General features: G+C 48.5%; 1 protein-coding gene and 1 pseudogene across 2 annotated transcripts in view; one reads left to right on the plus strand and one right to left on the minus strand.

Moving 5' to 3' along the window:
- LOC144121338 (histone-lysine N-methyltransferase SETD1-like) overlaps window positions 1–24656 on the minus strand; it is a 37676-nt gene that overhangs the window by 10817 nt on the left and 2203 nt on the right. For both annotated transcript variants that reach the window (XM_077654516.1, XM_077654517.1), the window contains 7 exons: window positions 24076–24180; window positions 22384–22654; window positions 20132–21906; window positions 19009–19182; window positions 16597–16663; window positions 8853–8972; window positions 2535–2802 (listed from right to left, as the gene is read on the minus strand). In XM_077654516.1, coding sequence (XP_077510642.1) covers window positions 2535–2802; window positions 8853–8972; window positions 16597–16663; window positions 19009–19182; window positions 20132–21906; window positions 22384–22654; window positions 24076–24180 — 2780 coding nt within the window. The remainder of the gene's footprint in view (window positions 1–2534; window positions 2803–8852; window positions 8973–16596; window positions 16664–19008; window positions 19183–20131; window positions 21907–22383; window positions 22655–24075; window positions 24181–24656) is intronic.
- Window positions 11295–12361, plus strand: LOC144118312 (uncharacterized; annotated as a pseudogene).

The following is a 24656-nucleotide window of genomic DNA, read 5'->3' on the forward strand; positions in this document are numbered from 1 at the left end:
GCAAGGAAGTGGATTCGTGTGCCGAAGTACGAAGATGGTGCCGCTTTGTTTGCACGGTTTCGCGAGGTCCGGGCCCAGAGCGTTCCTGTGAGTGGTTCGATATCGCAAGCCAAGGCCAGGTGCCTTGCAAACATTTTGGGGCATGATGGTTTCAACCCACCGAACGGTTGTATTCAGCGTTTCAATGACCGGCGCGAAATAAGCTCATCGTTGTCGCTGACCCTGGCGGCGTTGTGTGTAAAGTAGCCGCCACAGATGAAGACATTGTGGCAGCGGTGCGCAGTCGTGACGAGCCTCTATCCGAGGATGAGCCTGACGAAGTGAGTGAAAGTGCAGCAGAAGTTTTGTGCAAAGATGCGCTCAACTGTTGCAACAAACTGTGCCTCTACTGCGCTCAGAGAAACCTCAGCGAGCAAGCGCTCAAGTGCTTCAGTGTTTTTGAAGATGACGTAATTAGCAACGTAGTTAAATCGCAGCACCAGACTAAAATAACGTCTTTCTTTCATTCATTACGACGCTTCCACAGAAAGATCAAATAAACTTCTTTGTTGCCTATGATAGCAGTGTTGTGCGTCTGATGCATTTTCAGGTGCATTTTGAAAGATAGGCTGGCTATTCTGAAAATGCGAATGCCTGGCGAAACGGAGTTTTGGTTACAGTGCAGTATCGCTATAATGCGGATTTTCCAGACTCCCGCGGTATGTGTTATAAGCGGTCTATGCTGTATTTAGAGCTATGCTTTTAGAAGGAAGTACTATCGCCATTTAGAAATGTAACGGAGTTAACTGATGGAACCATCAGACAAAAACTAAATTGGAAGCCGACAGCAGAAAGGTTGGTTGTCATGTTATCGTCGGAATGCTATGCTGGGTTGAGCAAGAGGATGGGGCTTCACATGGTCTGCCTGTCGACGACAGCGATGGAACTGCCACTTAATCATCACAGTAGCCAGAACACACTTTTCGTGATGTTTGTGCATGGTTTCGCGTTAGTCTCCTTAAATAAGGGGGAGGAACCTACTCAATCAAGTAACTGCCCTAGGCGGATGATGACAGTGAGGAGCGCTACGCTAGCAGACAACATTTGGCGAGGCGGTTAACCGATCGGTACGATTGTCTCACCAAGCCCATCTTGTGTACTTTGTTAACAAATTTTTCGCTTTCGCAATAGCCAGCTACCGTAGATACACTATTGTAAGAAGACCTACTCTTCAAAATTTGAAAATCCGAAGTGGGTGGGGTCGACTTACAATCGAAACAAAAACATCGCACCGTAAGTAAAGGTGAGACAAACGAGATATCGGTCATGGTACAGCGTGGTTAAATTTTTGCTACGCGGCTCCGTCACATCGCTCTTGGTGCTGGCCTTGAGCAGCTTTTATGTCAACGCGCAGAACTGGCATCCCCTCAACGTGCAGGCGGCGGCCGATGGCGGCTATCGATAAGCAGCAAACTGGCACCCCACACGTGGCTGCTGACTACGGTTGCTGATAAACGGCGGCAGCCCAATAACGCAATCGCGTTCTACAGGGAGCTCAAGCATCCAACAAGTTTTCTTTTTACTTTCAAATGGGCGCTCGGTGCTCAAGGGAGCGTTGACAGTTGATGGAAGGGCCGCTGTTCCAATCAACGTGGCACCCCCACTCAGAACAGCAGCAGTGCCGGGGAGTGTAGAGAGCCTACGGAAGAGCCGACGCCATTAACGCGTAGTTTCTCTTTGGCTCTGACGCATTTGGCCACTGCCGGCCGCGTTTCAGAAGTTTTTAATGTAGTGCTTCGCCAGTCATCATTTGTGCTCCAGGTCCGGCAAGGACCGGCGCTCGTTCACGGCTACATTCAAGATGGCTGCCATTCTTATGCCGAAGCAACGAAAAGCTGCATGCTGGGCCTCAAGTTCGACATTCGCAACGGGTGATACAGGTGTGGCAGCTGCAGCGAAAAAAATTTTCATCTGTTACACGCGATGTCGTGATGTGGCTGTTTGCGAAGTGCGGGATTTCGCTGGTTGACGACATTAGAACGACGTGCTGTGGGACTGCAGCAGCGATCACAACGGCAGCACTAGTGAGGACGATGGCGCAAGTGTGGACGAGTAGTCAGTGACTAATACATTTTCGTTTTGGAATGTGCCCCTGGGCACGCCCGTGCGCAGCAGCTGATAGCGGCTGGCGATAAACGGCGGCCGCTGGATAATGCTATCGCGTTCAACTATTCAAGGCCAAGCTTAAATCGCTTCGAATTTTGTTTTTTCGGAAATGTGATTTGGGGGGTCGACTTACATTCAAGTCTACTTACAATCGTGTAAATATGGTACCTTTGGCATGCATATCATGGATAAGGATCTTTCTCCGTTAAAAGCAATTTGTAAAATTGAATTTTCCATACTTTCACCATTTTTTGTCTGTTTATTTGTTTAAACCAAAAAGTCCAACCTCTAGTTATGCACAGCTGAATGCAAGAAAGTCAAATAACTCTACAAAGAGAAAGCTAGGCAAGCATGAAGACAGACGCATATTGCCAAAACAGTGCACTTACCTCTGCTGCACAAGGCCTCCACTGAGCAGTGGCTCTTCATCTTCTGATATGTCAGATGCAGACAACTCCAACAGAATTTTGGAACCCTTTCCTGTTGGCTTGGAAGGTACAAGTTCCTCTTCATCACTGATGCTGGCAGTTTTTGTATCCTTTTCAGCTTCAGACTCAGAATCGGACTCTGCAGTTTCTGATGATGATGAGATGTCCTCCTCTTCACCTTCTGAACTGGTTTCGGAGTCTGAGCTCTCTTCAGATTCGGATTCAGACTCTGCAGGAAAAAAACGCACGAAATGGTTGGCGGAAAGCTTCCTAAAAGAGCGATTCCTGCATGTTTCATTAGCATTTTGCTGCCCTACCAAATGTTCAATTAGAATCCCAAGTTTTGTTTTGTTTTTTTGGCAGCAATAACATCGTCTTGCCGCATGTTAATATCTGCTGCATCTCGCAGGTTAGTGGTGTGCACCTGTTTGATTTCAAATATTTCTTTGTTTCATGCTGCCGCTGCTGCCACCATTTTTGTTTTTTGTATACATTAGGCAAGAATAACTGAAATGGTACCTCCTGACGTCGTATGTTTGACCTGTAACTAGGAATGCTTAGATCAAGGGGTGTCGTGTACTGAATGTGGTTATTGCTATCATTTTGGTACTTGCTCTGGGGTAGCTGAGTCTGCGTTCAAAAGCAAAGGGGAAGCATGGAGGAAAGCCTGGCGCTGCCCAACTTGCCGGACAGCAAAATCAAGAAGTAGTTAGAGTAGCAAGCAGAAGTTTCAGGATGCTGACATTGCTGAAATGCTGGTCTGCATCAACGAAAAACTGGACACTCTAATCACACTCAAAGACACAGTTGAAAGCATCCAGTAGTCCATTCAACTAATGTCTGATATGTACGATGAAATCGTGAGAAATGTGCGCACACACGATCAAAAGATAAGTGATCTGACAAAACGGATAGAGGGAATTGAAGAGCGAGCTCGTAACTCTGATACGGATGCGATAAGGCACGAGATTGATGCACTTGAGTGGCAAAGCCGGAAGCTCAATCTTGAGTTCCACAGCAATCCTGTGTCTCAAAATGAAAATATCCTATCCAAATTCAACAATGTAGCTGCTGAGCTAAACCTTCCGGCTCTCACTGCTGCTGACGTTGTCTCGGCACACAGGCTGCCTGCAGCGAAAGATAAAATTCCAGGTGTGATAGTTCCTTTGCAAGGCACGTTGTAAGAGAATCGTTCTTTCGAAAGAGAGCTGAATTGAAAAGATTAAAAAAGCAAATGCTATATTCTCGAAAACTTGACCAAGAAAAACAGGACACTGCTGGCTAAAACAAAAACATGGGCTCATGAACACGACTACAAGAACATATGGCACAGGAACGGAAAGCTATATGTGAGAAAAAGGGATGGGGAGAATGCTTTGCAAGTACGCAACGAAACTGAGCTGGATGATATTTTCTACTTTTTTTGCGTGTGTTGGTCCGTGTGTGAAAGATACTGCTGTATTGTCCCCATTCTTGATCACGGGTAGCGCGGATTATATTCTTCCATCTGAGTTCAAAGTTATTTGTGAAGTAGATTGAAAGAAATCCTTAAAACTATTTCACTTGAACACGCAGTCTGCAAAAAATAAGTGTGCCCAACTTGAGATATCTTCAGCCAGTCTGACCTCATGTTTGACATTATTATTATTATTATAAGCTTGCCATTGCCAACGTACAACAACTACTTCCTAAATCAAACTTCAGGTCGTGGAGGAGGCGTTTCATTAATGGTTAAGAAACCTCTTACTGGTGAAATGCTGCCAGACTTTACATGCACTCACAAGGACTAGGAGGTTCTGTGTTTGATAATAAATATGCAACTTATAGCAGTTGTTTATCGCCCTCCTGATGGAAACTGTAACAGCTTTTAAGTTTTCTTGAGTCTCTTCTAGGGTTTTCAGAGCAAAATAAGCTCACTGTTGTTTTAGGCGGTGACTTTAACATAAATATGTTTTCCAGCACTCCAGTAAAAAAAAAGAATTAGAGCAGGTAATACAGTCGAGCCCACATATAACGGCCCCATTTAAGACAAACTTTCACTTATAACGAACGAGACCTACGCGACCATCAAAATATACATTGTTACAATGGCACAAAATCACATGTATAACAAACATCATTAAGCCCTGCTGATCGGTTACAGAGAACGAACGGCGTAAACCCAGTGCCGCTATGCGAGATAACCTGACTCCGACCCCTTTGTGCACCCGGCACGTGGCATGTTTCCTTGAGCCTCATCCCAGGCAAACTGCCCACCCCGTTTCGTACCGCTCTGAAGCAAGCTACCCTTTCCGTGCTGACGCGCCTTCCCCGCCCCTCCTCGCAACTCCGCTCCCCTCTCCTCACTCTCTTGAAAATTTGCGCATGGCCTCCGCGATCAACCGCGCCGCCACCGGTGCCGATCGCAGAGGCCACGCTCCGTGAAGCAGGCTTTCCGTGGAAGCCAAGAGGTGGCTGCACTGACGCTCACGGACGCCCCTCATTGGTCTTTCCGCTGGCGCTGTGCGTCTGTATCTTTAGCTTGATTGGCTTGATTGCCGCCAGTGCACGTAGCATATCTACCCCGTCGTGCGCTTTTGTCAACCTTGTTGTTTATCATGTTGCGGTGCGGGCGTTTCGTTGGCTTAATTCAAATCTCAGGCCCTGGTTGAAATTCGGGATGGCGGACGGGAACACTATGCCCATTTGCCATTGTAATCAGCGGTAGAGGTGATGAAAGCGGCCTGGGCGGAGGTGACGGCCACTGGCGTGCGGAACTGCTTCCGCAAGGCTGGCTTCGTTGAGTGTCTGATGCCGAGCCTGATGCTTCGGAAGATGACCAGCCCGGCGGCGATTTGTGGCAGCTCATCGTCGACTCTGATATGGGAGGTCATGACATTGGTTGGAATGATTTTGTTTCTGTCGATGACGACGCCGACACCGCGGAACCATGCACAGACGAGGGCATCATTTCTGAAGTGCAGGACGAGAGTGACGCGGAGGAATCGAATGAGGATGAAAATTCGGAGCCAGCACCCATAAGCGCACCTCTAGCAATGTGCTACACAGAGAGCCTCAGACAACTTGTCTCTGCCAAGAGCCTCGGTGAAGAGCACGCTTCTGCTTTAAATAAACTGGAAACCTCCCTCATCGGATCTGCGCTGCAAAAACAGACGTCCATCACAGACTTTTCCGCAAAGAAACAATTTAGTGTTTTGACAAGCAACTGTCTTTAAAGCTGTGGTCCACTTACTACGAACGAACTTTGGGATATAACAAACGGATGTCGCGTGACGCTCATGTACGTTATAAGCAGGCTCGACTGCAGAACAGTTTGAATGTGAAAACGTTATAAAGGATCCTACGCGAGTAACCCACACATCGTCTTCTTTAATTGACATGTTCATAACAAATATGCACCAGCCTGGATATAAAGCAGGGGTAATATGCACCGATATGAGCGATCATTATGACATATATCTGTGCCTTGTTAATAAACACACCAGACAGAAACCGGAACTTCGATTGTTTCAAGAGATTTCAGAGACCACTTTAAACACATTCTGGGAAAAAATACAAGATTTCATACTGCATTAATAATACTCAAATAAAGGAAGTCACAATACAAATACCTAGGCGTAACGTTTACAAACTCTCTTTCGTGGTCCAAACACATTGATAACATTTGCGCATCCGCTTCCCGAAAACTCGTCTTTCTGCGTCATAAGCTGAAAACAGCTCCTCCTGATTTGAAAATGCTAGCCTACAGAACATACGTATTGCCGAAATTTGAGTATGCAGCCATAGTATGGGATCCCTTTCATCTAAAGCATAAACATAAACTTGAAATGGTTCAGAGGCGAGCAGTGAGGTTCAATTTCAACAAGTTCAGGCCCACTGATTCCCCATCACAACTCATGGCTGACAACCATATCCCTACCTTAAAATTGCGAAGAACTATAGCACGACTTAAGTTTCTTTTCACAATGTATGACAAGTCGCTAGAATTTAATGGACGGCCATACATTCAACGTTACCTGCCACGCGTGTCAAGGCACAGTCATGCTCACAATTTGCTGCCTTTCCATGCCCGTACTAACTTGTGTAAATATTCTTTTTTTCCTCGTATTCTTTTTTTCCATTGAAAAACTTTTTTCAATGGAAAAAGTACCGAAAGACACCCTTACCTTGAAACAAATGCGACTCGACAGGTTGCACAATGGTGACAGTATTTATTTTCATTTAAGTGCTGCTCGTATGTACACCCGGCCAATTTTTTAACAGTATCGCGCACCCATCGACCCGCGTGTTTGTTTCTGGCGCACAGAAGTACAGCGCCATGGAGCAAAGCCCTTCCTCTTCATGAATCGCCGCACCCAGGATGGCAAGCCCTTGAATTGTGCCCTCGTGAGTCTAGAGGCACGCGCGATCTCTACCGCTCTCACGCAGATGCATTCGGCAGTTACAGGCAGCGATCTTGCACGCAGCGCAACATTTCCTTTCAATTCTGGATACGCTGCGGTCCGCCCATGAAATGATGTTTTCTTCTGGTTGCTGCAAGTTGTAATACGCAGCTTCTCCCTCTGCCAGTACTGAATGCTCTTTTCGGATACACCAAATTCGCGCTGTGCCGCCAGGTTGCCGTTAGCTTCTGCGTACTCAATCGCGTTTTTCTTGAAGGCGACGGTGAACTGCCGTCGGCTTCCACTCATTTTAAAACAAAATGTGAAAAAGCAACCTTTAACGAAAATAGCTTTGCAACTACGAAAACGCAAAATGGCGGCACTGCTGCTGATGTCACCCGTTACAGTTTTGAAATGGTAATGAGTACGTTACTAAGTTACCTAAAAAAGTAACACGTTACTGTCAACACTGCTTACACATCATTACAAGCAAGAAAACATGCTCCCAAAAGTCAGGTGTTTATACTCCTTTAATTGTGAGTGCGTTGTTAACAACGAGAAAAAATGCTCGCATGATGAAGCTACCGTTACAGATATAAGACAATCTGGGGAATTCCTGCGATGCTTAAAAGGCAACTCGAGGGGATTTCTCTAACATTCTGAGTTGATAGTTGCACTGCATTCCTCACAGACTCCACAACAAGCAAACCAGTTTCGAAATACTGAGTGGAACCATTTTAAAACAGCGAAAGCAGCATACCGAAACCAAAACTCAATCCATGGCCAGGGCTGATGCTTCGTGTGATGCAGCGATGACATCACAAACATTACCAGAAAAAATGTCATGCATGCGTTGAGTGGCTGAAGGAGAAACTCAAAACAATGTGTCCTTTCATAGAATGCCTGCGTAGGCCTAACAAGGTTTCAAAATTTTCTTAGTGAAGCGGGGAGCGAATACTAATGTGCAGAGAACAGTCATTATGGAGAACGTTCATGATGGCAAAAATGCACTGTTTCCGGGGCCTGTAGAAATCATGCGGTGGTCAACTGAGCCCACGGAAACTGCAAACTTTAAAATCGATTTGCGCTGGAAAGAAATGTCACGTGGCTGCCAAACTTGGTGGAAATAATCAGGAACTAGAGAAGACCCTTAAGTTTCATCAAAACATGATAACCTCGAAAAACCCCTGGAGCTGCCCTTGAAGTCACTGTTTGATTAAAACCGTTCAGATGACTTCTTGAGCTATAAAACAAAAGCTGCCATGCTGTGCATCACTCTTCGAATTCAATCCTGGCAGCTGTCTTGCACGAGTAGCTTTTCCTTGTGTTTTTGTGTAGTTTTTATCTGAACATTTTTGAAGTGACCAAGCAATTAGGAATGTGCACAAGGAGCCCATCCTTTCTCCCAACTTCTAAGAGTGCCTCGTAGGGGCATTCAGGACAACCCCATCTAATTATTGTTCTCACGCTCTTTATAGACATGTTAATGTTTGTCCAGCAGCAAAACACTCATTCATGGCCGAGAAAACTGAAAGAGATTACCTGAATTGGACTTCAGTGTCCTTTAAACCCTCTGAACAACGTTCTGCAATATGTGGGCCACAACAGCTAGATGCTTCACAGCTCGTAGCTATTCAGCTTGCAGCCATTGCGAGGCTGGTGCGAGTAAGATGCTGCGCTGGTGCTGCACTGATGTCGTAGTGATAGCGTAGCAATGTCACACTGCTGTAACATTGCAGAGCCAGCGATGCATTGTGGTAGTAAAAGCATCAAACTGCTATAAACAAGCTCTGACCAGTTCAAGCAACAGTGAAGAAACACAGAGATAAAGCCAAAAAGGGATTCCAGCACACAACCATACGCAGACAGACAGAAGAGGCACGGCTAAATCCCTTACCAGAGTCTGCCTTGTCACTGTCACTCTCCTGTGCACTCTGTTCCTCCTCAATGAGTGGCGGTACCCTCCTTCGTCTCGGGGACTCCGTCTCTGAATCGGACAGCTTGTCGTTCTCTGCATCTGGAAAAGTGATGCAGGACCAGTGTTAGCCAGAGCAAGGACAACACTGAAGATAGACTCTGTGCAAGTTTTTTTTATCATTATTATTAACGTACACTAAAGGCCCTTTGTGGCCTTAGTGGGTTTAGTGGCGTGGTTTAGTGCGTTTTAGGGGGTTGAAAAAACCCAAAAAGTCGTCGTAGTACACAACACTGTGAAACATAAAATCTCAAAAGCATAAACAAACATGCGCTCCAATAAACGGGGATCATAACTGGATAAAAGAAGGGTTTGAGAACACACACAACGTGGACCACAATGCTAGAAAAAATATATATAAACGAATGCAATTCTGACAACAGTCTATTAGGAATCAGCATGGAAAGGACTTCAGTTTGGTAACAAATGCATCGTTATTTTTCTCGGAAACGATTTTTCAGGTAGTTCATTCCAATGGTAAATGGCAAGGAACAATGGCGAATGACGAATTAGTTTGATGTAAGCAATCTTGGGTTGCACTTTAGAGCAGTGGTCTAATGGGGGGAAAATGCAATGTGCTGATTTGATATAAGTTTCTGTGAACCATGAAAGATTAAGATAAAGCCTGTGAAAATGACATATCAGGGTGACAAGTCTTAGCTTTTCAAGTCAGTTTAAATTCAGAGATGATTTAATATCAGTGATGCTGACCTAGCCTATTTCCTTGTGATAAACCTAGCTGCCATATTTTGAAGTGATTCCTGTTTCTCGGCAAGGTATGCTTGATGTGGGTTCCAGATGATACTGGCATGTTCTAGCTGAGATTCGACTAAAGCTGTGCATGCCAAGAGTTTGGTCGCCTGATTTGCAAAGTACAAGTGGTGCCTAATGAAACAGAGTTTTGGATGCCTTAGTGGTTATGTAATCAATGTGTTTGTGCCATGTCAAATCCGAAGAAATGTGGACACCTAGGTATTTGACTGCAGGAACTTTTTCAATATCCACGTTACCGATACAACAAAAGATGGGCTCAGTGACCCTAGTCGTCGTAAATGTCACAACTTTCATTTTCGAAACGTTTATATCTATATGCCGTTGCTTGCACTACTTAGCTATTTCGTCATGATCCAATAGCAAATCCTTAGCATAGTGAGGGTCAGTAATCTTTCTGTAAATAACACAGTCGTCGGCAAATAGCCTAATTCTAGAAGTGAGATGGCTGCTTATGTCATTAATGTAAATAAGGAAGAGGATTGGCCCGAGCACCGAACCTTGAGGCACATCAGACTTTACATGGGTTAGTGCAGAGCAAAATCCACTGGCAGACACAAACTGCTGTAGGTTAGTTAAAAAGTTAACAATTTTGGGAATCCGGGCTTCCCAATGTTGCCTTTGCGCGGCTGCTGCCGCATCCCGCATTGTTCTTCTCTTTCCCTTTCTCCCGCCTCAGGCAAGGGAGAGGCGGCTGGGTGACTAATCACTGTCATTCGGCCGTAGCTCCGCCCCAGCTTCCCAATAGCCTTTGCCATCGGTGCCTTTTGGCGGGGATTTGTGACCCGCTTAGGCGGCCGCGTGCCGCACGACCGTCCGAGCAGGGCCCAGAGAGAGACTACTCCGAGACAGCGTAAGGTGCGTACGCTACTGTCTGTCCGGGCCGGCCGGCTGGAGAAAGGCGAGAATAAATATCTCCTTCGTGAACTTTCAGGCCTCTGTCTTCGCGGCGAATCGCTCACCTCTCTGCAGAGGTTGAGTGCGCCGCAGCGGTGCCCCAGGGTGCGTGTGGTGACGGCTGATCGGGGCCCTTGGCTCGCGTGAAGCCCGAGCACGCGGTGGTTGCTGGCCTGTGCCCACTGAGAAACCTACAACTGGCACCCAACGTGCTATGTCACTGGCTATTACGGCTTTGATGGCACATTAGCCGAGCAGGTCGCCTTGACGATCACGCTTGCGCACCATGTCTACCACCCCCAGCGGGGCACTCGGCAGCTAGTGTCGGCTCCCTACGGAATCGTAGCGTCCTTTGATCCGTTGGCTGCTATTCCTTTGAATAGCCAAAAACCGTGGTTGGCCGCGGCCCCCATTGGGGCATACGGCGATACAACCCCCAACATCGATCACGTGGCTCCCATTGGAGCTGTATCGGGAGCACCCTGCGGTGCAGCCGTTAATCGCATGCCTCCGCTGTACAAGCTTTGCACCCAGTGCGAAAGCGGTGCGTGCGACGCTGCCGCAACCGGCATCCCGGCACAACAGCAGCCGTGTCCCGCTAGCCGTCAATTCTGCTCTGGGAACGGTGAGGCGCTGGCCCAGCTCCCTGTGGAACCCGCGCCACTTATCGAACTGGGAGCCTTGCCTCCCGCGTTCATGCAGCCCGCCCAAGCCTCCTCTGAGGCCGGGGCGCAGTCGCTGCTAACAAGTGCTGCCCAGAGGATTCAGTCGGTGTCAAGGCCTGTTGAGGCGCTTTTGGCCATGCCGAAGGTGTCTCACCCCGCGGTCAAGTTGCCCATGCCAACATACCGTGGGCATGATGACCTCCTCAGTGCCCGGGATTTCCTCGAGTCCCTCACCCATTACCAGAAAACTATGGGTCTCACTCATGAGGTTGTGCTTGCACACATCATCCCCACAGCACTGACTGACGCGGCAGCTGGGCGGCATCGGCTTGCCGGCCACTGGGCAGCGACTGTCAAGGAGTTCCGTGCAGCATTCCTGCGCGAACTCCTGCCCGCTGACTACGAGTGTAGGATGCGGCGAGAGCTGGAGCTCCATACACAGGCTCCGGATGAGTCACTCCCGGAGTATGTACGTGCGATGGAGGGCCTTCTCTCAATCGCCGAACCCAGAGCCTCGACCGAGGAACGTGTGGAAAGGACGATCAGGCAGGCACATCCGACTTTTTCGGCATACCTACGTGGCGGACGATTCTGAGATTTTGAGGAGCTGGCCGCCGAGGCAAAGCGCATTCAAGGTGACATTCTCGCCGCGCTCGCCTATCATCCACCACCGCTGGCAAGCGAGGCCCTCAAGCCACGCTGTGCATAGCGAGAGGCCATGCCCTACCCAACCGGCGACCACCCACACAAGCTGCCTTTGCAGCTGTTAGCGGGCAAAACGAAGTATGGGAGTTGAGCGAACGAGCTCTCGATCCCTACTCGTACAGGAGACGGACAGCTTGCGCTGCACCGTTTTCGGAACCACGTGCTGAGGGACGCCAAGCGCTCCAACGAACAGCAGAGGGGGAAACCCAAATCAGCCGGCCCTTTGGCCGTGCAGCAGGCGGACCCAGACAAGGAGAGGCGCCATTGTCCCGCGACCAAGCTCGCGGCGGTGTGCGCTGTTTCCACTGTAAAGAGAGGGGACACTTAGTGAGAAAATGCCCCGTGGCCAGGCCTCCTGTGAGGCAGGAAAATGGTGGCGGGGGTCTGTCGTAAAGAGACGACCGGCCCAGTCTTTGCTAATTCCCTCTGCGTACAGAGCAAGCTGCCTTGCTAGTGCGCACGCGCCTCTATTCCGGTCACCATTGCTGGCCGCGAATTTTCGGCGTTACTGGATACGGGAGCCAGTGCCTCCTTGTTCAGTGAAGAGGTGTTGTCCCACTTGCAAAAGCACTCGGTGCGCTTGCGGGACTGCCGTACGGCATTCAACCTTGCGAAAGGCGTAGCCCATTCGGCTGGAGCCGCGAGGCTAACTGTCAAGTGGGGAGAGCGGACAAGATGCACGCGTTTCATCCACCTCCCAGGGCTCAGTGTGCCCATGGTTCTCGGAAGGGACTTTCACCAGAAAACCGGGATCGTGGTGGAAATTGCGAATGGCGGCTATCGTGATGGACCATTTTCCCAGCTGAAGCCATTCATCTGCCCACCGGCGTCAATAACTGCCTGCGCAGTGAAGGCGTTCGGAGAGTGCCACGCTCAGCGACCAGGGCCAAGCCCTTTTGTCCAGCGTTCTGTCGTTCATGCTACCCTTTGGGACCGAGCGGCGCGGCACGACCAGGCACCACATCCGCTTGCCACCTTTGCGGTAACGTTGGATGACACACAGCAGGCTCGTTTGACAGCACTGTTGTGCCAGTACGATGAGCTCTTCACAGATCAACCTGGCTGTACTACTTTAGTGAGCCACAAGATCCACACCGGAGATGCGCTTCCTTTGAAGTGCAACCCCAGACCCGTCAGCCTTGCAAAAAGGCAGGTGATCGATGGATTGCCGGATGAGATGCTGTCGGCAGACATTATCCGTCGCTGTAAAGTGCTTGGGCGTCTCCCGTTGTGTTGGTGCCTAAGAAAGATGGTAGCCACCATTTGTGTGTGGATTATCGCCATCTGAATGCGCTGGCTCGCAAGGATGCCTATCCGCTCCCGACGATCATCTCAATCGTAGGAAACCTGGGCAGTGCGCGGTACTTTTCCACGCTAGATGCCTCCAAAGGTTACTTACAGGTCCAGATGGCGGACGCTGACCGGTCTAAGACCACGTTCATGTGCCACAGAGGGATGTTTGAGTTTACTCGTATGACCTTTGGTCTCGGCAATGATCCTGCGACTTTTCAGAGGCTCATGGACCACGTCCTAGGGGAAGCGAAATGGTCCCACGCCATGTGCTACCTGGACGACATGGTGATTTATTCACAAACCTCCGATGAGCACTTAGACCACATTGCCGAAGTGCTCAAGAGGGTATGGGCTGCTGGGATGACTGTGAATCCTGCGAAAGCCCAAATAGCGCGGACCCGAGTTGAATTGCTAGGTTCAGGATGGTTCAGGATGGCCATACTCGAGTTTCCCGTGCCCAAGGACGTACGCAGCCTCCGCCATTTTCTGGGAATGACCAATTTCTATCGGTCGTTCATCCCGTCCTGTGCCCGCGTGCAGGCACCCTTGACTAAGCTCTTGAGAATGACTGCCGCACGGCGATGGGGGCCCAAGCAAGAGCAATCCTTTCACCTCCTGTCTAGTGCTATTGCCGAGACAGCGCAGCTCAGGCTACCCGACCTGACCAGACAGTTCGTAGTCCAGACTGACGCGAGTGATCTGGGTTTAGGAGCAGTTCTCCTACAGGATTTCGATGGTGTGCTGCAACCGCTGGCCTTTGCCAGCCGCTCTTTGCTGCCCTCGGAGAGGAATTATTCCGTGATCGAGGAGTGCCTCACCATCGCGTTTGCACTGCGGAAATTCGACGTCTACCTTGACGGCACGCAGTTCGTGGTGCAGACAGACCACAGTGCGCACAGTTGGCTGATGCGGCTCCCCGAGCCTGCGGGTCGGCTGGCGCACTGGGCTCTCCTGATACAGCATTACGACTTTTCGGTGCAGTATCGAAAGGGGAGCACAAACGTGGTAGCTGACGCGCTATCCCGTGCCCCACTCGCCAGCAGCGCCTTGACGCCGGCAAGCGGAGGGGGCGAAACAGCACACGAGCCGCCGGGCGGCAAGGAGTGGGAGCCCGTAAACGGGCCAACCCATTCCGCTAACCAGGCAAGCAGCGCTTCGCAAAGCGGACGAGAGGCAAAGCTCCTCGTGAGCACCTCGGAGATGCCGACGCGAGCGGAAATTTTGGCTGCAAACCTGAGTGGGGACGAGACCAGGCTCCCCTCTGGGATGACTGGAATCATTTTCAGCCGGAAAGAGCTGCTGAAAGCTCAGCAAAATGACTCCTTTTGTCGCGAGATGAGCGACGGTCTCAGGGAGATGGAGTGCCATGACGCTACTGGTATTGTAGCGGGCGCAGGGGGGCAAAAGCCAGCGTGTGACGCAGCGAGCCCCGGGGATTCATAATTGCTGGACCATGACGGGCTCGTGCTGAAGTACACAGCCACCGATGATGAGTCCATTGATCCATTCAAGGTTGTTACCCCCAAAAGTCCAAGAGGAGCACTGTTGCGATTCTCTCATGACGAACCACTGGCCGTCCACCTGAGTGGCTGCAAAGTTTTTGCAAAACTGAGTCTGTCGGTGATGTGACCCGGCATGAAGCAAGACATTTCCCGCTATTGCCGATCCTGCCATGTCTGTCAAGCAGTGAAGTCAAGGGGCAACAAGCCACCCGGAATGATGAAACCAATTTACAGTGAGCGTCCGTGGCAGATGGCCACCTGCGATTTGATGGGGCCTTTCCCCAGGAGCAAGCAGGGGTTCATTTACCTGATGGCAGTCGCTGACCACTTTTCCAAACGGGTAGAGTTGTACCGGCTTCGGAAAGTGTCAGCACGAGCGGTGCTGGATAAACTACAGGAAGTGTTGTCAGTTCGGCTTTCTGGAAAGACTGATCACGGACAATGCGTCCTATTTCACTGCTCGGGTGTTCGGTAACACGTGCCGTTCCCTCGGAATCGAACACAACGCCACTTCACCCTACCATCCCCAGCCCAACTTGACCGAGCGAATGAACCGAACGCTTAAACCAATGTTGGCGGCCTTTGCAGAGTGTCAAAATAAGATGTCATTCATGTCTGTGTTTATACTAGCAGCATTAACACCCATGGGAATTGGTGTTTCATTATTAAACACGGAGCTAAAAAAAAGGCTCAATTCGGTGGCAACGTCAGATAGCTGAATAAAATCAGTCTTTTACTATAGTTATCACACTAGATGAAGGAGGCTTAGGTCTGACTACTTTCCAAAACTTTTGAGTACTGGTCTTAAATAAAATTGATATGTCATGATTAAAGAATTTATCCTTGGCTCTCTCAACTTCTGCTTGGCATACTCTTGACTGTGTGCAGTAGTTATTCCATATCATCCTCAGATGCCGAACATTTTGCCTTAGTGTAAAGGCGCTTTTTCTTCCGGATGCATCGTTTAACGTTGGAAGTGAACCACATGCTCTGTGATGACGTCATGACCGTAATTTTTTGGAATGCGTGTTTCTTTTAGTTCTTTCAGTTTAGCGCTTAGACTATTCCAATTGTCATTTGAACAGCGGCTTGATATTGATTCCAAGAACTAACTGCTCAGTGAACAATGACAGTTCACTAACCAATCGTTTAACATTTGCCCATGCGTAGTTGTAAATAGTTTTGCTAGGAATTTCCGGTTCCTTTCTTTCTAATGTGTATTCGCAGTGAAAACCACTGCGGTCACTGACACATTCCAAGACTTGCACTGTCATTTTTTTCAGGTTGCGTTGCCAAGAAGAGGTCCAAGACCGACTGGCCACGTGTAGGAGCAGAAACAATTTGCGACAAACTGAACTGAGAAATCAAACAAAGAAATTCTGAGCCAGTCCGCTGAGCCAGTCAGCAAGCTGGAACACCAAAGCAAAATAGTGGTACGACCACATTACAATGCTACTTACAACGTCACAATTAGAGAAGTAAGTTAGTAGAAAGAAAAGGTTGCCGGCCAAGCACTGCAACTCATCCAACACTGCCACATGCAAGGCCAGAAAAAACAAAATTATATTTTAGCAGGACCAAATCGCTTTCGATGATGCTGTTTGGTTATACACTGAAGCACGGCACTTCTGAAGCCCCCTTTCAAGACATCCAAAGTGACTAGGAGCATACCACACATAGAACAGAGCATGCCAAAGACCCATTTTGTCAGCACTGAGAACAGGCACTACAACTGTAAGAATGTAACAAGGTGATGCTCAATCGTAACCTATTTCTCCCAATGAAATCTGTGGGCTGAATGACGAATCTCGCAGGGTTAATCCTTTCACTCACCTGAATCATCGGGCTTTTTGCTATCCTCATCATCAAGGGGAGGTGGCGACGGTGGTTTTCGTATCCTCTGCAAAATGACAGCAAATCTGTTGTAGTTTGTTCTGCACATGCCTTTTCTCTGTGAGCAACATTCACATCAAACTTGCAATGTCTGCCAGGAGTTCTGTAACGAAAAACTATTTCAGCCTCACAGAAACTTCCCTAATTCCAAACTTGAGTCACTTGACTGCCAGCCCACTTGGTGCTGTCAGTTATAAAGAATGTCTGCTTTTAGACCAGCCATGGGCTATCAGCTGCCTCTAAAAGAAAGGCAAATTTTACCCACAAGAAAAAAAATTGCTGCAAATTAGACCCAGTTAACATTACCCCTTTATTATTTTAATAATAATTCCTTTCCAAGCACGTGTGAAAAATTCTAGAACTGGAAAATTTTAAATTTCCTTCACTTTTATAAGTTTCTTTGCAAAGTGAAGAAAAGTTGGGGAGAGAGGGTTTTGGGGTTCAACATCTCAAAGCAACTCAGGCTATAAGGGACACCCAGTGTTGTAGGCGTTACCGAAAAAAAAGTAACTAAATACGTTACTCGTTACGCTGAGAAAAAAGGAACGCGTTACCGCCCTACGTTACCTACAAAGAAAAGTAACGCGTTACCGTTACCGAAAAAGAGTACCGCATGTTACTTTGCCGTTACTTCATGGCCATAAATTTTAATTAGTGCGTCTTCGCCTTATAAACTCATGATAACAATTTCATACAGCTCATATTTCACACAAAACTGCTAGCCCAAAGGACAATTTTACGCTAAATCCTGATTTAACGAGAATACTTTGCACAAATGTGCAGGAGTTTAGCAATGCTATAGTGGCCTAAAGTTGCCTGTAGATTTACAAGTGATAGATTCTAACTCTGTGGCACATGGTGAAGCCATTTTCTGAATATGACATTAAACACAAAATGACACTTCATCAATTCTAACTTCATAAAGAAAACGCCGCTGAACTCTCAATAAATTCCAGGTAACTCTGAAAAATATGATGTTCCAAAATGCTCGGCATGCTTCCACTCTGTAGAGAGTTGTGTGCATGAGCGGTTCGGGAAGGGGAGGTAGGTGAAGGCAAGTGTGTGAATGCATGTTTGTGCACGTGTTTCGTGCTTTATGGCTATTCTGTCTTTTTTCTTAGTTGGGTGCGTCGTCAACAGCAGGTGTTTTCTGGTATGCATGCGAGCTGCAACAAAGGTCATCGAGAGCATCTGTTTGTTTATTTGCAACATAAATTTAGGTGCTCTGCACTTTTTTTTTTCTAAAAAAGGGGGCGGAGTAGTGGACAACTGAAACAAAAGTAACTAGTAACGTGACACCTCACGTTACCGAAAAATGTTAACAAAAGTATGTTAATCGTTACATTTCCCAATTGGTATCGAGTACATTACTAAGTTACTGAAAAAAGGAACGTGTTACCGGTAACGCGTTACCGCCAGCACTGGGGACACCACACACACTACACGAGCCTCTAGCATTTCACCTCCATTGTAATGTGACAACCTCAGCAGGGATCAAACCCGCGTCTTTCGGGTCAGCAGCCGAGCTCCATAACCACTCAGCCACCGCAACGGCAGGGTAAGGGGGGGGGGGAATCGGTATTCAAGTGTGTGGCAGTGATTGCATCAGCTACAGTCGAGCCCGGATATATCGAACCTGGATATTTCAAATTAAACACACAAATTACCTGCTTGAAAATCCTGTGTAAAAGTATACGAAAGTTGCGCTGCAATCGAAATTCAATTTCGCCGGTCGTTCGACATACTGAACTGCGCGTCGTGTGCCTGCAAGCAGCGCTTTCCCTAATGATGCTCTTCGACCACTTTCCGCGCGCGCGGAAGTACGTCGGCTGAGTGACTTTGGCCGCCTTTTGGCCGTGCTAGCGCTGCGACGAGGTGAACATGGGGTTTGCTTGAGGTGGCCTCGGCCTCTTGCACTCATTCCTCATGCCACATTGCTGTCATGCGGCGAGGTCAGCCGAACTAACTAAAGCCTAGCGGAGACCCTCACCCGGCGTGCCTCGCTGCGGAAGGCGTCGCGGAAACCAAGTGTACCTTAATTTTAATGACAGATTATTCTCACTATAGAGTACTGATAACACGATTAGGCACCTTGAAATAAGCAATGGCTAGTTTCAAAGCACCTTTCACAGCAGCTTCGATGTGAAACAAGTCAGACCTAGCAATGCCTTTCGTGCGCATTGCTCCCTTCTAGGCTACAGATTAGTGTGTGTATTTCTATTCTTCATATATCAAATTATCGATATATGGAACTCTTTTGCGATCCCCTTAGAGTTCGATATATCAGAGTTTGACTCAGTAATGCATCAGTCACAGACGAGGTTATGTTGCGTATAAACGAGTCATGCTTACCCTGAATGATGGCATCTTTGGCATGGCTGCACGAAGGCCCAATCCAAAGCCAGAGCCGAATCCCTCGCCGATGGAAAACGCAGTTTCACCTCGTGAACCATCAAATAGAGATGACAATGAGGAAACAGTTTGATTGCTGGTTGCATTGTTTTGTGTAGCTTCAGATGTCTTTGACTGTCAGGAGCAAGAAAAAGAGATGGTTACATTTTCTTTGCACCACGCAAACATACCAGGTGTTAAAGCGAGCACAATAATTTAACAGATTAATCAAGTCATCCTTCCATTACTTAACAAACTACAGCCAGCGTAACATGAGGACATTCAGTTCTATGCAACCACTAGTATCTGTTCAGAGAACAGCAGCAGCACACGGATTGAGAGCAATATGACATGTAGTCTTAAAAATTGCCCCACTCCACTCCATCTTCAGCTTAACTATATGGACACCATGCCCTGGAGTTCAAAGATACAGTGGCCACTAAGACCGGCTCACTAAAGCGCAAAGAAAAAGCAGTGCATATGAAGTTTTTTAGCACTTCTCTCAAAAGCACCTAGCACATTTTCCTCACACGTGTGATCAGTGGTACAAGAAGCTGGAAGGAGATTAAATTGCAACCCATGTACATCGTCGTGAAAGACATCAAACTTTCAAAGGCACATTATGCATGCATTGTTGATGGCACGAGAGGTACCCAACCTGTTTCATACAGTACCTGTGCATTAAATGACAGAGCAGCTAGTGCTTTGTGCTCCTAACAAAAAAACTTGCTGCCTAAATAACACCGACAACGATAAACAGCAGCGGCAGCATTACTGCGTGAGGACCAAAAGCAGTTCCAAAACAAAAAACTGAGGAGATTTCTTTTGTCCAATGCCCAAAACAGTCAAAAACTTTTGTCACATATGCAGAACTGAAAAATGCAAATTTCCTTGCAGCCTCAGCGTTGAGCTGGGATGAAAAACGAGCATTTCAAGTCCTACCACACAAAAGTGCAAACAGAGTCTTCCAATTCCTGGATGTATTTAATTTCAGCCGAGAAAATTCAGTTTCACTGCAGCCACATCCCATGCTGCCTACAGAGCGCGTCTCAAAAAGCACCAGAGAGCAGAACAATGTGAATACCTTAGAGGCGGCCGAAACCTGCTCGTCCCACCAGACTTCAAAACGCTTGAATGCATAGCTTTCCACCATACGCTTGCAAATGTCCCGCTTCACAATTTCCCTAAGTTCCATCACCAGGGCGTCTAACACAGCACGCACAGTCGGCGCATTGGGGTCCGTACTCATAGTGCCTGGAGGCATGGGCGGGCTGTTTGGCCGATGGAAAGTACCAGGGCGCACCACAGGCACCGCACTGCTGTTGTACCACTTGTACGGCGACGGCTGTAACCGTGCTGCCAGGTAATCACTGCTGCGTCCATATTGCGGCGGCGTTGAGGCTGCCGGGTAGTAGTGCGGCGCATAGTGATGCGAGTGTGATGAAGCGGCAGGGGTATAGTGTGGTAGAGGTGGCGGAGGATAGAGTGGATTGTACGCTGGCACAGGCGGAGGGGGCACAGTCGGGGGTGCGGAAGTACCCCCATAAGGGTAGGCCGAGCCGGAACGAATCGGTGATGGTGGCAGTGGTGGCTGGTGGGGTGGCTGTGGCTGCTGTTGGTGTGGGGAGGATGCTGCCTGGACACCAGAACCCATGCCAGGCTTCCAGATTCCCATCTGCGCCATCATCTGCACTTCTTGGCTGGGATACATGGGGTGTGCACTGGCATAGACTGACACGGGTGCGTACATTGAAGACGTCCCCGGAGCAGCCTGGTATGCCACCGGAGCTGAGCCAACGGCTTCCTGGGCTAGGTACACACTGGGAGCCGGTGGCTCGGGTAGCGGGGCATTCACCTGCAGCTTCTCTTCACCACTGCTGAGTGACGAGAGCGACATGCGGTCGTCATCGTCATCAACCACCTGATTTCCCATCATGCTGTCATCCTCAGGCAGTGGCTCTGGCAATTCATCGTGGACGGGTGTCGAGTCTCGTGTGCTCGGCACTGATAGGTTGGTGTCGTCGTTCGACTGCAGTGTCGTGTCGGCACGGCGGTCATCAAGTTCAGAGTCCGAAAGGTCCCCCCTTGCCCTTGCTTCCCTTGTTACCCTGGCCCAGTGATGGTACTCTTGAACAGAGAGGAATGGAGACGGCGGCGTTGACAGCAGTTCCATGTCTTCATCTTCTTCTTCGGGTGGTGGCGGTGGAAGCTCATCCCTTTCCGGCAGTGGAGGAAGTGGCGAAGAGTCAGGAGGCAGGGGTGGGAGTGGAACTCCAGTCAATCCATCGGAGGCTTGCGTCATGGATGAGGCAGGGGAACCCTGCTGCGGAGCTGAGCTGTCGCCGAAGGGTGGGCTTCCAAATGGAGGCACACCGGCGTCGAGAAAGCTGCCTCTGCCTTCAGTCTGCTTCAGCAACAGCTCAATGCGGCTGTCAAGACTTTCACGCGCAGGGCTCTGCTTGGGCGGTGGAATAGCATCAGCGTGGGGGTCCCACGAGGAACCCTGCTGCCAGGCCATTCCATCAGCCGCCCAACCCCCAGAGTGGTTCACCTCCCAGGAGTGTGAAGGTGCTGGGTACTGAGACGATGAGCAGTAGGAGTAGCCGCTATCGTAGCTCATGGGGGTGGACGGGTTGGAACGGTACGAACCCGAACTGTAGTCGGAGTGATTGGTGTAGTTGAAGTCGGAAGGTGGAGGAGGGCCAGCCGGGGAAGGAGGAGGAACTCTCGCTGTGGGCGGTGGTGCTGGCAGCATCTGCGACGGTGGAGGAGGCGGGGGATCTGGTGCATAGCGCATTGGTTCAGCAAACTTGGGACGGTCAAAGGAGAGCTCTTCACACAGCCGCTGGCACTCTCGGCCTGTTGCAAGTGCAAAAGAAAAAAGTGAAATGCTCATTAAAGTACCAGAAAACTACTGAAAAGTACATAAGCTAACAAGGAACATCGTCTCACAAAGAATGACCAGATTTACTCTTTTCTTCAGTGGCTCCAGCAAGCATGCAAACATCCTGACAGTGGACTGCATTATAAAAACAGCAATGACAAATGCAAGTGTGCTATACCCTAAGCTGTAAACGAGTAAAGGCTTTGTTTCAATAGTGCACTTCTGCTTGATGTGCATATGGTCTGTCTTCAATTTTAAAACATGCTTACCACCAAAAAATGCATCTCTAATCCTACTTAAACTCCAATTCAATGCACAACATATGAGCAGCACATGATGCCACCCTCTTGTTAGCACCTACCACGAGAAGCTGCATTTGCAAAGTTTTTTGCCCTTCAATAAAGTAACACCACTGAAATAGGTGGCTTTCAGTGACAGGCAGGCAGGCTTACCAAAGGGGTCGAGGAATACGTTGAGGATGTTGCCCATGACCGAAGACAGATGCATCTTCTCAACACAGTACCGGGCAGCCTTTGTCGTGGAAAAGATGACGCGGGCCAACCCCAGGTGCTTTCTCGTTCGTGAATGGTAGTAAACAATAGACTCGTCGATCTGTCCGAACTTCTTAAGCAAGTCATCCAAAAACGCTTTGCCAATGTTGTCGTTCAGATTAGTCAGTGTCACCTCCAGTGGCGGTGGTACTCCCACGTAGTGCTCGTCAATCTGTGGAAAGTAACGAAATTTGTACTATGTTCTCTCAGGTATCTGTCCCTTCAATTCCATTATGCAAAGCAATCGACACTTATAAAGACTATGTAGGCGACACCAAACAATTTTTGTTCTATGATTATAACTTGGCATTACAGGTTGGTGTGAAAAAATTGGTCTTGACACCACTGCACTTTGCTAGTGGAAACAGCCAGTAACGGTCATACCTGTATTACATTTCTTGTTATTTTCTACTAGTTTATAAATGCTCTGCTTTCAGTGAAACTCGCCTCTCTTGTGATTAGAACTCAATAAATCTATCGATACAGGCCAACTTCAAATCATCCCAAGTGTCCCTCTAACACAGTAGCACAAATAAGCCACAGCTTGAACTTTTCTATGTTCATTACGACTCTATTAGCCACACACAAAGCTGCAGCAACATCCTTAATGTGACACAATATAAAGCTGAGTGTTTGGCAAAAGGGGGGCAATCCTCTCTTGTAAGAATGGATCATGATGAAATGAGTATGAATAAATGGCGATGCCGAACAAGTAGAAGCCAAAACATCAGTTTTTTTTCCGTTCAGCGGTGAGGTTACCCGTTCATATGTTTCATTCTATATCACTGAATGCACGTATATCAGCTGCTTTACAGCCCTCCCGTTGGGAATGGTAGCTTCCTTGCTGACGTTTACAAAGCTGCTAAAAGCAATTGAGACAAAAATCCTAGCCGTGTGCATGCAATGGCAATCCTGGCAAACCAATAAGGAAACAACTGTCACATCACTAGAAACCAGATGAAAGAAAAATCCTTGAAAATTTGCAATTCAGCTGTTACAGCTCATAATGCTACCAATTGCTTGCTTACCATACCTTCATAGTTTTCAGACATTAGCCTGAATGAAAAACTTCAAATGAGAAAGTTGTCGAAAGCATTACAGTGTTATTTTCATTAAAACAGCTCCCAAGAATAATTCAAGCACTAAAAAAAGCACGTCAGATTAAATGCCATATAGTTCTGAACCTCACCAGCTTCTTTTTGAGCTTTGGTAGAAGTCAGGTGCTCACTCTGCAAAGCACACACACACCAACATTTGATTCGCATTTTGTACACTGTCCTCGTCCTCTGTCCATGAGGCTACCTGACGGGCATGTGATTGCCTTGAAGCAGGCATTAAGAGCACAAATTTTTACTCCACGATGGACGTCCACGCTAAAGCTGATGACAAAATACCTCGCAAATCAAACAGAAGTTTCAAAACTTTCAAAGACCTGTCAACATTCGAGTGCACTCTTCACCTGGCCCCAGACCGCTGTGAATGCCAAGACCCTTGGCACTAATGCATGACAAAAGGCACAATGTCCTCTGTCAATGCACGCCCTGGCTAGGGCCGGCTCAGCCGTCAACCCTGTGGGCTTCATCGACGACACACCTTGAATTTAGGAACGGGTAGATCTGCAACTTCCGTCCTCGCCCATAGCAATGACAGTCGGGACCTCGGGTCTCGAACTTGCACCGGCGGATAGAGGTTTTCTTGCTGAAAACAGAAGACAGGGGTCACGTGTCAGTCTCGCACCCAATGCGCTACGATCCGTAACAGCGCGACATTCGCACCGAAGTCGTTCGCAGTGCGCTCCACAACACCGCGGTGGACGGTGCAACGAGCGCGATCGGGACACGATTTCACCCATGAACGACCGGCCAGGCTGCTAACACAGCAGCACGAATGACAGGCCCTTGGTTACGCGACAAGCGCGACTTTCACCAAAAATGAGCGAGAGGTGCAAGCATAAGCAACGCGACGCACCTGATGCGAGTCGCGTCACACCGCGAAGGGCTCATCAAAGTACACGTCGCGCTACAAATCTAGCTCTGACTTCGCACAGGCTGTACACAAGCTTAGGTGCCATCACCGTACTAGAGAAGCAGCGTTAGGCACCAGCGGCAATGTAAACACGGCCACGAGTGCGCGAGTGGAAGCGCTACGCCAGCTGAAGACGTGTGCTGCTTGGC

Source organism: Amblyomma americanum, chromosome 2 (genome assembly GCF_052857255.1).
Source record: "Amblyomma americanum isolate KBUSLIRL-KWMA chromosome 2, ASM5285725v1, whole genome shotgun sequence".
NCBI classification, from domain to species: Eukaryota; Metazoa; Arthropoda; class Arachnida; order Ixodida; family Ixodidae; genus Amblyomma; species Amblyomma americanum.